The sequence below is a fragment of the Colletotrichum godetiae genome (genome assembly GCF_030913485.1).
Source record: "Colletotrichum godetiae strain CBS 193.32 chromosome Unknown BDP55scaffold_33, whole genome shotgun sequence".
NCBI lineage: Eukaryota > Fungi > Ascomycota > Sordariomycetes > Glomerellales > Glomerellaceae > Colletotrichum > Colletotrichum godetiae.
The window spans coordinates 352,241-364,099 of NW_026851281.1; the positions used below are offsets into that span (position 1 = coordinate 352,241).

At 53.1% G+C, this 11,859-nt stretch overlaps 2 protein-coding genes across 2 annotated transcripts; both read right to left on the bottom strand.

The window, feature by feature from the left end:
• Positions 1-157: 157 nt before the first annotated feature.
• On the bottom strand, positions 158-1,160 carry BDP55DRAFT_695672 (nucleoside-diphosphate-sugar epimerase family protein; the record flags this gene model as incomplete). The annotated part of the gene is made up of 2 exons (XM_060577493.1): positions 158-823; positions 879-1,160. 2 exons carry the CDS (start codon positions 1,158-1,160, stop codon positions 158-160), a joined length of 948 nt encoding a protein of 315 aa, XP_060427141.1.
• A 586-nt stretch (positions 1,161-1,746) lies between these two features.
• Positions 1,747-5,884, bottom strand: BDP55DRAFT_614781 (uncharacterized protein; the record flags this gene model as incomplete). Its single annotated transcript, XM_060571247.1, has 3 exons — positions 1,747-3,605; positions 5,193-5,402; positions 5,704-5,884. 3 exons carry the CDS (start codon positions 5,882-5,884, stop codon positions 2,059-2,061), a joined length of 1,938 nt encoding a protein of 645 aa, XP_060427142.1. The 3' UTR covers positions 1,747-2,058.
• Between the last annotated feature and the right edge of the window lie 5,975 nt (positions 5,885-11,859).

Here is an 11,859-nt window from a genome sequence, read left to right on the forward strand (position 1 = left end):
CTTTTCCCTCCACCCTATTCGACAATCAAGCCATGCACCAATCCATCTCGGAATCATCAAGGCGCGTCTTCTAATTACGTCTACTTGCACAAAACAGACTCTTTCCTTTTTCTTCTCCTCGGCGATAAACCTTAACCCCTATATTTCTAGCCCTAATTCAGGCACGCTTTCCATCCTGATCGTATTGTTCCTCTATCCAAGAGCCAAAATCCAGCATTCCAGGGTTGTCTCGCTTCGAGGCCACGATATCGACCCCAAAGCCATCGGTGTAAAACCATCTATACATGGCACCAAACTCGGGGATCATCCAATGCAAAAATCTGACCAGGAACTGAAATGTCTCCGGGATTTCTGTGCCCTTCTTAGACTTGAAGATAGCACTAGCAGCCTCCAGCGTAAGCTCTTCACCAGCCAAAGGAATCTGCTTGCCAGCAAATTCGTGAGGGCGAAGGAAAGCCCTCGCGGCGGCTTTTCCTACATCCTTGACGGAAACCAATTGTAGAGGTTTCTCCTTGACTGCAACTTTCCATGATGTAGCCATGATCTTGATACCCATTCCCGGCTCCATATTCTCCATGAAGGCTACGGGTCGAAGGATGGTCCAGTCCATCTTGCCGCGTGCGTTGTTGACTAAGTGATGTTCGATGCGATGTTTACTGACGAAGTGAGTTACACTAGGAACGTAGTTGTCGTATGAGTCGTCTCCGCCTCGGTCGATGGAGCTGTATGTGAAGAATTTGACATTGTTGGATAGAGCCGCATCGACTAGCGCCTTGCCTTGGGCTTCTTCGAGTTCTGCTGATGCACCCTTGCCAATGGCGGTCTGAATATCCGTTAGCATCACAATCTGACTAGCGCAGGGGTTCTATAATACGTACTTGTACGCTAAATACGCCCCAAAGATCAGCGTTCGAAGAGCTCAGAGCTGCTTTGGCGTCGGAAAAGATAGCAGGAACGTCGTTGAGATCACCTTGAATGACGATCGCTCCACGCGACACTAGGCTTTTAGCTTTGGAAGACGCAGCATTGCGAGTAACGGCAATGAGTTTGTAGGCGCTGCCGCTCTCTGACTCCAGAAGTGCATCAATCACGGCGCCGCCTTGCTTGCCGGTTGCACCTGTGACGAGGATCGCCCGACTTGGTTGAGAATCGCTAGACATGGCTAGGGAGATGAAATATGGATGTGTTGTTTGAGACTTGGCGATTTTGCTTGCATGTATTAGGTTACTGTGTAGGACTGCAGCGGTAGTAGTCCGTAATGTGTTGTCTGGTATTAGAGTAGCTGGATGATGATTTTAAACAAGAGTTTGGGAACAAATCAGTGAGCTCATCTTCCTTATATCCCTAGACCATCACGCATGAGAGCCAAGCTCCATTCTCCCCAAAAGACCAGATCTTTGCTCAAGCTCGCTCCTTCGCTTTTCGCGACGCCTCAATCGCCGAACTTCTAAATGATTGCTCATCAATCTTATCTCGTGGTGGTCGCAAGCGAAAGGATCTTACTCCTGGCCTAAGGTAGTGTAGTAATAAAGCGGAAGGTCTCGCGCACCGGGCAAAACGGACAAAAGCGCGTTTCGGTATGCTTCCTGTCAGCTTAGAAATCAGCATACAATGCTAATGTTTTATTCGCTAATTGCACGATGGGGAGAATGACGCTGCCCGCTGATGTGGCATTCCAGTGTGTCAAAGATTCGTCAGCTGCATGGGAGACATGAGTCTTACCGCATGCAGACACAGTGGCTGCGGGCTAACCCGATGGCTCGAATAGCGCATCAGTCGAGTGTCAAAAGAGTAGCTTATATCGACGTGCGTGTAGTTAGTTGTCCTACCTCAGTTTGAGTGCAATTGATTGTCACAACCACCTACAAGAGCTATCACGTGTGACTGCTAACCCGGACGGATCAAGGACATATTCGTGATCACCTACGCGATGGACTCGACATCAGATTTGTTGTTTGGTCATAGCATTGTATAGAACTGATGAGCTTTGACGGGTTAACATGTCAAGCAAAATCAATAAGCTCAATGAGAACATGAAATATGATCGCGAATGAAGAATTAGAAAAGACCCCCAGAAGTCTCCGTTCCAAATAGATTCACCCGCATCCCACTAGCCTTGGGAGCAGAACACTCTGTCCCATTCAGGCAGACATTGAAGCCGCAACAGTTGTCAACCAGACAAACTCCACCTCCAGCACACGGAGATGTAGAGTTGCACTGATCATACCCAACGCATCTCCCCGTCCGGAACCCAATGCCGCCACCATCCAACGTCTTACCGCAAAGGCAATCAGAGTTGGGAATCGAGGCTTCGGGGGGGTAAAATCGTTCTCCATCTTGGATGACGCACGCATATGCATTCGGGCAGCATGCCAAAGCTGTCGGGTCCGTGACGTTGCGCTCATATTCTGAGCCCGTGGTAGGAACATTTGTAATGTTTGCGAGTGAAATGGAGGTTGTAGAGGTTCCAGCTGTGAAAGTGAGGTTTAACGTCTCAGTTGAGATTAGGGAGCGGCAGACTTCTGTTTTGATGGTAGTAACCCCGTATCCCTCAACGATATCACCCTGCCCCGACCCAGAGCCCGAACTTGAGTTCTTGAAGGTTGCGGCCGAGAAGTCATAGAGATTCATAAAGCTGTCAATGACTGCCAGAATTCCTCGGCCAGCATCAGAGCCAAATTGTAGCCCAGCGTCAATGAAGGGTTGCAGGAGCTCGTCGACGTTGATGACACCGCCAAGTTGTTGAAAGAGCAGACTCCAGACTGACGTGAGTGGTGGGCAGCTTCCCACCAAAGAACCCTGCGTCAAGTGATCTAGAGTCTGTTGGACTGATGTCTCGCATTCCATAGAATCGCTTCCACTGCCAGGAAATGCACAATTAGCGACGAAGTCTCCCGTCGCACCTGGGAAGACGATGCATTGAGTATCGCCCAGAGCTACTGAGACCGGCAGATCTGCGCGAGCAGGGTTGCCGCACTGGTCTTTGAGATGGAGGGTCACGTCGATTGCGTCTTGTGCCATCTCAGCCAGGGTCCCCTTGAAGACGGGGAGATGACCTGAGTTTGTGCCGTTGACTGGAATATCAGTGGTGTTTGTGCAACTAGAGTTTGTCAAGGTATTGAGTTGCTGGAAGAAACCAGATATGAAGACGTCAATCTTGGGTGAACAATTTACGGAGGCGAAGTGCAGGCCCTCGCTGTCGATGGAGAGCACATTGCCGGCTTTGTCAACGATTCCAAGCTTTGACGGATCGGAGACGTCGACGAGAACTGGGTTGGTGGCGTTGTCTATCAGACGGAGGTATTGAACGGAGTGTGTACTCTCATTGAGATAGAATGCATCAATATACGGAGGTGTACGATCGGTAGCGTTTAGAAGAGATTCGTGGAGTGAAAGGGTCGGGATGGGGAGTGCATAGCATGAAGTCGCGTTCTGAGCTACAACGACAGAGATTCCCGTGAAAGCTGAGTCGTAGCTTGAGGTTGAGGTTGCCGAGATACTTGTCGGCGCAAGTGAAGTTGCAGCAGCGGACGAAGACTCTTCCGCTGTCGGGTTGGTTCCATTGAGGGTGCTCACGGATGTGGCGCTGCCAGTCAAGCTGACGGCTGTCGGCTTTCCCAAACTTGAAGATCCCTGCGACAGGGTACCGAAGATGGTCGAACCCCCGATTATCGTCCAGGTGGAATCCGCACCATCAACCACACTTGTGAAGACCGTGGGTGTAGGGGTTGCTACAGGAGGGCCGGCGGTGGCGTTCGAGCTACCGAAGATGGTCGAGCCTCCGATTACCGTCCAGGATGAGGCAATGCCTCCAATGACACTCGTAATGACTGTGGCACCAGGTGAGAGACCGGGTGAAGCGGTTGTCGGGGTTGGAACAGGGCTAATGGTCGAGCCTCCGATTACTGTCCACGAAGAAGCAACGCCTCCGATGATGCTCGTTACGACTGTCGCACCAGGTGGCAGATCAGATGGAGCAGACGTCGGACTTGGCACCTGGCTGACTGTTGAGCCTACAATTACGGTCCATGAAGAGGCGATACCTCCAATTGTGCTCGTGATGACGACAGCGCCACCAGTCGTAGTCGGTGTAGCAGTTGGAACCGTGGTATTTGTCGGGTTCAAGATAGTCGAGCCTCCAATGATGATCCAGGTTGACCCAGCCCCTCCAACTACGCTGGTAATCACAGTGGCGCCTCCAGGCACCGTTGAAGTCAGTGATGTCTCGCCAGGGTTTGCGGAGAGAGTAGAACCCCCGATAATAGTCCGCGACGAAGCAACACCATCGATAATGCTCGTGATGACTGAGGGGGTAGCACTTGGAGTCGGTGAGCTAACAATTGTTGAACCTCCGATGACGGTCCAGGTTGAGCCAACCCCACCAATACCGCTGGTGATAACGCTGAATGCGCCAGTCACTGTTGCAGATGGAGTCGAAGAAGGTGTCGAGACTGCACTCCCATTTGACGAGAAACCGATAGTCGAGCCTCCGATCACTGTCCAGGTAGAGGCAACTCCACCAATGACACTCGTGATGATGCTAACCCCAACAGTCTCAGAAGGCCCCTGCGACGATACGGGCGCAGTTGGGTTGGGAGAGCCGACAAGGGTTGAGCCGCCTACCACGGTCCATGTCGAAGCTTCCCCGTTGATGATGCTCGTGAAAATAGTGAAGGATCCCGATGTGGTTTCTGAGGGAACTTGAGTAGATGTGCTGCTGTTGGCGAAAGAACCGCTACTGGTGCTTCTGCCGAGGGTAACGACCCAAGTCGATGCCACACCGCCAACATGACTGGTAATAGTGGTGACTGCAGACGGGAGAATTGGTGTGGCGGTCGATGTCTGGTCGCTAGAAGCACCCGTAGAGCTAGACACCCAAGATAGACTCCACGAAGAGGCTCCATCAGGAAGCGTGTTCGTAAGACTGCTGATCAAAGACGACTCAACAGGAGCTGCAGTGATAGTCGTCGTGACCCCGTTGATAACAGACGTAACTCCCCCCATGGGCCGAGTAGAGCTCGGCTCAGATTCGCCTCTAGAAATCGTCTTGACTGTCGTGTAATTCCCGTTGGTAATTGTAGTCAACCTCGGCACCGCCGCCGACACAATCGTCGTCCCAGGCTGCGTAGGCAAACCAAAAGTAGAATTCCCAATCAACGTCACCGTCGACACGAAACCAGACGCAGTCCCACTAGGTTCACCTGTAATAGTCTTCGTCGTGGGAGGCGAGCCGGGACGATCACCGCTGTCGCCATCGCTTACCGACGAAAGACTCTGCGCGCTGGTTGAGTTTGGGATCTCGGAGCTGTAGATGTAGATGGTGCTAACTTGCGTCTCTGTGACTTGGACTGTGGCGGTGACTTCACCCCAACCGCAGGTTGACGCCGTTTTGGAGGGAAGGACTGGGCCCGGGAATGAGTAAGAGTAGCCGCCGTCGAACGTTGCGTGGGCTGTTGGGATGCTTCGAGTACCGGAGAGCGTTGCTGAAGCTGCGTCAGTTGCTCCTGGATCGTCACTTTCAGTCGAGTAGTCGGCGGCCGGTGTTGCGGTCGCATTTGCATGGCATGGTGCTTGCGATGTTGGGTCGGAACTCAAGAGAAGACAGGAACACTGCAGCACGTTAATGCCCAATCCATTACGTTTATGAGACAGGTATGGGTAAAGCGCAACTTACGGCTGATGATACTGAGAGCGCAGGATAACTCGTCGGAATAGCATCAGGTAGACTGAGACTTGCAGTAGCCTCGCCAGAGTCCAGGAGCATGGAGCAGTACATGGTCCCGTTATGCCGCTCCATGGCGCGGAGGAAGTTATCGCCGTGGCATCCGTCCGCTATGACCAGCACCGCACTCCCTGCGAGGAGAATGAGAGATGAGAGAAACATGATAAAGAATGATCTTGAGCTAAAGGCCGAAAAGACAGAAAGTGAAGCGAGAATGGTCAGATTGGAAACGGGAAGAGTGGGGAATTGAGCGAGTGTTGAGGGCGGAGGCTGTCGATTTTCGCCGGCCTGGTCCCGTTGAGGTTTCTCATCACCAATATCACAGTATTTCTACCGTCTTGAGACCTTTATACAGAAGTAGTGACTTGGCCCACGATACCCTCACGTATCGCAAGGTGAACATCCTGTGCCGAATCTCCGAAGTAGACCACAACGCCGAGACAAGCTCCAGCCTCAAGCCATTCATCCTACCTAGCTCCCAGTTCACTGCCTCGGTAAAAGTTTGGGAGAAACCATCGCGACACCAAGCCACAAGCCCTGAGCCAAGCAATATACCTGTGATTCCACCGCTTCCCAGACCTCGACGACAGAACCAGAATCGTGCCACTCGCTAGGTACCGTCCAACACCGGACTCAGCGAATCCGAGATACGCAACGTTCTCCTCGTGCTCTCAGCTGCATGCGCGTCTGAGACCGACGCGGTACGCCGTTAAGATCATGTAGGTACCAAAGTGATGGCGTCGAGCTGCACAACGGCTTCTAATCAATCGACTGTATGTCTTCGATAGACTTTACTCTTGGGCGCACGCTGTCCTCATCTTCACTGCCAGGAGGACCAGCACTAGCCAGGCTGATGAACGGCCCTCGTTTCAGCCACCATCTTGACCGACAACAAGCCCATGATCCCATCTCGCGAGAGTCAACGACACGTTCTCCCAGGATGGGTACCACTCGCCAAGCGGATATTGATGATTCACATCTTGTTATCAAACAGAAATTGGACCAAAACCTTGTGCCATCTCCTAGAATGTGACAGAGAAGAGTAGATGAGAAGACAAGATCATGCACTTCAGGTTGAACAACACGACCTAAGAAGCGAAAGGCAACACAAACCGAAGGTAGCGGGGTTCACCTGCAGTAGTCACAGACAGAAGCGATAAATTAGAACTCGCTCAGGTCTGACAAGACGCGTAGAACAAAGCCAGAAAAGCCTCCAGTTTTCCTTTTCAGTCATTACATCCATGATGCGCCTCCCCTCGTACAGTCATTATCCCGATGACACACAAACAACCGACCCAGGACCCACCCAATGGGCGACAATATTAACAGACATGATCAACATAAAACGCGCGCAAAATAGCAATGAACCCATCATTCGTAAGACTCTCCCCTCTCCCCCTTTCCGACGTTTCCTCATCGCGCCATCGTCGTCTGCTGCGTGGCTTGCTGAACCTGGCCCTGGCCCTGCACGCGAGTCCGCACGATGTAGTCCTGGTTCTCGATCGTCACGCTCTTCGTCATGTGGTTCACCTTGTAAACACCAACAAGACGGGCAGCCAGCTCGAACATGTTGTTTCGGAGCGAAATGACAATGAACTGGGCGTTCTTCGTGCGCTCCTTGATGTAGTTGGCAACGATTGAGACCTGGGAGTGACAACGTTAGCATGGATGAAGAGCGACATGAACCATTGGCGAGGGGGTAAACTTACGTTTCTGAAATCCAAGGCAGCATCAATTTCGTCCATGACGTACAGAGGCGTCGGCTTGTAATGATGCAGAGCAAAGACAAGCGCCAAACTGCTGAGCGTCTTCTCACCACCAGACAGGTTGCTGATATTCTTCCACGACTTCTTCGGAGGCATGACGCTGAAGAGAATACCTTCGCTGAACGGGTCGAGGGAGTCGACCAACTCAAGCTCGGCGTTACCACCCATGGTAATCATTTGGTACATCTCCTTGAGGCGGAGAGAGATTGTGCTAAAGCCCTCCATGAAGCCTTCCAGACGCAAGCGACGAAGCTCATCGCAGCGCTTCTTGGCAGCGTCGCGTTGGCTGACGGCAGTCTGAAGGTCGGATGAGCGGGCGGCGTGCTCCTCGACACGGCGGCGGTATTCGGCGAGAACACCGAGATCGACGTTGACGTTTTGTGTCTTCTCTTCGAGGGCGGCAATTTCTCCCTTAAGCTTCTCCTTGCTCATGTCCGCCAGTTCATCTGGAGTGTAGACAGGCAGCTCGAGTGCTTGGCTGCTTGGCTGAGATGGCAGCTGGGACTCGTCAGACTCTTCGTCCTCTTTCTCTTCCTCGGCTTCAGCATGTGGCTGGGAGTCCTCGCCGGTGACAGCGTCCTGGGTAACTGTCTTGTCACCGTCGGCTTCTGCGTCGGCCTCTCCTTCGGCAGCTGCCGGTGCAGGGATGGCCTTGGGTGCAGGGTTGGAGGTTCCGGTCAGGTCGTCTACGTTCTGAAGCACCAGCTTAGACAGCTTGTCGTTCCAGTACATGAGTCTCTTCTGGTTTTCAGTCAGGACCTTCTGGTTTTCCTCAAGTTTGTTGCGCATCTCGATCTCGCTAGCCCGAGTAGCATTCAACTCCGAAGTCTTTTCATCGAGCTCGGCCTTGAGGGATGTCAGCTCTCGTTTCTTAGCTGCCAAACCCTCCTCGGCCTCTTCGACTTGGCCTTGAAGGGACTCAGCCTTCTCGCCTTGGTTCTCGATCTCGTGCTCGAGCTTTCCAAGATCGCGGATCGCAACCTCAATGTCCTTGGTGGCCTTGGCGTGATCCCTCTCAAGCTTAGTCTTTTGCTTCTCGGCCTTGACTTTGCGGACTTCGGCGTTGGAAGTCTCCTCGTTTTGAGAGACGATTTCTTCCTTCAAAGAGTCGACGTTGGCCTTTTGCAGGCGAAGCTTCTCACCACCAACCTGCATGATCTTGTCTTGCAGAGCCTTGATCTCTTCCTCAACTCCAGATGTCTCATCGTGGAGCTTCTCGACCTCCTTGTTGAGCTTGGCAATCTCTTTGCGAAGAGCCGCGATGCGGTTGTTGTCCGAAGCGGAGGGTTGATGCTCTTTGCTCAGCTCCTTGATGCGACGATGGGCATCGGCCAGGTTCCTTGCCGCGCTCTCAATTTCAAGGGTTATCTTCTGCATCTTGGTGTCGAGCATAGGAATCTGATCGTTGAGTTCGCGGAGTCTTGTCTCAAGCTCGCGCTGCTGCTCTTGGAAGTCTTGAAACTTCTCCTCGAGAACATCGCGGTCTTCCTCGAGCTTCGAGACCTGCTCCTTGGACGTCTCAGCGACAAGCTTCGAAGACATCAGACCTCGCTTGACAGTCGTGCCACCACCGGACATAGTACCAGACTTGTCAATCAGCTCGCCGGCCAAAGTTACCACGCGCCACCTCCTGGCGCCGTAGGCAATTCTGTTGGCCTGGGCCAGGTCGTTGGCCACGAGGGTATCCTGAAGGGCGTGGTAGAATGCTGGGCGGAATCTCTCCTCCTTGGGGTTAACCAGGTCGAAGAGACGGGGCGCATTTTCGGGAGTCTGAATGGCATTCATGTCTCGTACTCTCAGCTTGTCCAAACACATAAAGTTACCACGACCCAAGTTGGTCTTTCGAAGGTACTCAATGCATTGTTGACCGGCCTCAACAGTATCGGTGACGAAGTTGTCAAGGGCGCCGCAGGCCGTAGAGATGGCCACATCGTACTTTTGGTCGATTGCGCCCAAGTTGCCCAGTCTTCCGTGGAACCCGTCAATACGTCCGGATTCGCGCATGCGCATCAGAGCGGTGAGAACATTGCCCTGAGTCTGCGTCTTAGACAAACTTGAGCGAGCCTCGTCCGCCTTTTGTCTGGCGTTAGACACTTTGGCGCGAATCTTGGGTTCGTGGGCATTGAATCGAGTCAACTCGTGCTCGGCCTCCTTCCTCTCCTCCTCAAGCTTGGCCTTCTCGGCCTGGCACTCCTTGAGTTCCTCATTCTTGGCAGCGCGAGCATCCTCGATGGCGGCGATCTTTGCCTCCGTCTCAGAAATGGCCACAGCACCGGCGTTGGCCTTTTCCTCGAGAATGTTCATCTCGCTCTCTGCGACAGCAATGGCTGACTGCTTCTGGTTGATTCTCTCCTTCCACGGCTCCAATGACTTCTGCTTGACGGCGATCTGGTCGGAGAACTTTTGGGTCTTGCCCTGGAGGCCTTCACGGATGGTGGTGAGTTCGGCCTCCTCTTCCTGCACTCTAATCTCGAGTGAAGCGATTTCTTGGGCACGGGTCTCAATCTCCTCGGCACATTGGGCGACAGTCTCGTCTGCTTCGGCGGCTGACTTTTCCGCATTGGCGATGGTCTTGTCCAGCTTCTTCTGCTTGTCGTTCAGGAACTTCTTCTTCTCGTCAAACTTGACGCGCTCTTGCTCGAACTTGGCCATCTCCTTAACAAGGGCCTCGGTTTCCTTTGCTTGCGCCTCGAACTCCTTGCTTCCACGAGAGTATGACTTTTGGAGTTCCTTGATGACCTTCTCGCCGCCATGGTGCTTCTCCAACTCGTCGTCGAGCTGCGCCTGCATCTGACTGATGGCCTCCTCGGTGACGGCTACATTGTCGTTGCATTCGCCAATGTAGAGCTGGTATAGGGCAGATTTCTTGGTTGTGAGCTCGTTCTCGTCGCGGATGTATGCGATAGCCTTGTTCTTCTTGTCTTCGAGGCCGTTCTTCTCCTTCTCAACGTGTTGAACGCGACCGCTCTTCTCCATGCAAATTTCGTTGAGAGTCTCGACCTCCGTAGCAGACTCTTCAATGGGCGCCTTGTACTTCGAAGTGCCGATGATGTCCTCCAGGTATTCGAGAAGACCGTCATCGTGTTCGTTGGCGGCCTTGGGCTTCATCTGGGCGATAGATTCAACCTCACCCTGCAGGATAAGGAAACGCTTGTGGTCAAGATCGATGCCGCGGTCGCGAAGGAGGGTTGTAACTGTAGTGAAGTTGGAGGTTTTGCCATTGATGTAGTAGTTGCTAGAGTTATTCTTGAAGGCTTTTCGCGAAATGATGAGATCGGAATCGGGAATGACTTCGTGACCACCACCGGGCTATGTGTGGTTAGCGGCTATTTGTGCGCAGCATTTGTTGCAACATACCTGATCCATGACTTCCCTGAAGTGTACAGAGACCTCGCAATGATCCAGATTCGGGTGCTGGGCTGAGTTGTGAATCAAGGCAGAAAGCTTGCCCTGACGCATCTTGCTCGCGCGAAAGCCAAAGACGAACAAGAGAGAATCGATGACGTTGGACTTTCCAGAACCGTTGGGGCCAACAACGGAAGAAAAGGATCCGTGAAAAGGACCAACTTCCTGACGACCAGCATAACTCTTGAAGTTGGTAAGAATCAGGTAGGAGATTACCAGACGAGGCTTAGGAGTTGTGTCCTCAACCACTGGCACAGTCAGAGTGCGCGACTTCAAAACGATGTCCATTGGCTTCTCCATTACCGTGTCCATTGCGCGGACGGGCTTGAATGTGGCTTGCGTCTCATCTGCGACGGGTCTCTGCTCGTTGACCGAAGAAGCTGTGATATCGGCAAGAGGTTCTCCATGCACCCGGGAGGGCTCGGGAGTAGCGGATGGCTTGGGTATCGACGCCGGTGTCGCGGACTTGGTGGAAGCTCTAGGTGCAGCGCTCATCCTAGGCTTTCTGGGAGAGGGCTTTCGGGCTGAGGATGGCGGCTCCTTCTTGCTGATAGTCTGGTCGGGGTCGAAGATTTCGCTGGGCTCTATTGAAAGGGCAATTTCCTGCGCCGTGGGGTCCTCGGCAATAGATGTCTCGTCCGCAACAGATGGTTCCTCCACGGCTGAAGGCTCCTCCACTGCCGAAGGCGCCTCTGGGATGGACGTCACATCTGCAACCGAAACCTCTTCCTCAAGTTTCGTAGTCTCCTCAGTCACAGTGGTGTCGGCATTCTTCTTAGGTCTGCCGCGGCGGCGAGGTGCTGTCGGAGCAGGCGTAGACGAGGGGGCAGCGCTCTTACGGGCGCGTGTTGGTCGGCGCACTGGGCTTTTCGATGGCTCGGGGGCGAACTCCTCCTCACTCCCTTCCTCTCTCTTGACGGTGGTGTTTGCGATCTCATCCTCGTCGGATGAGTCGACGATAGCCTG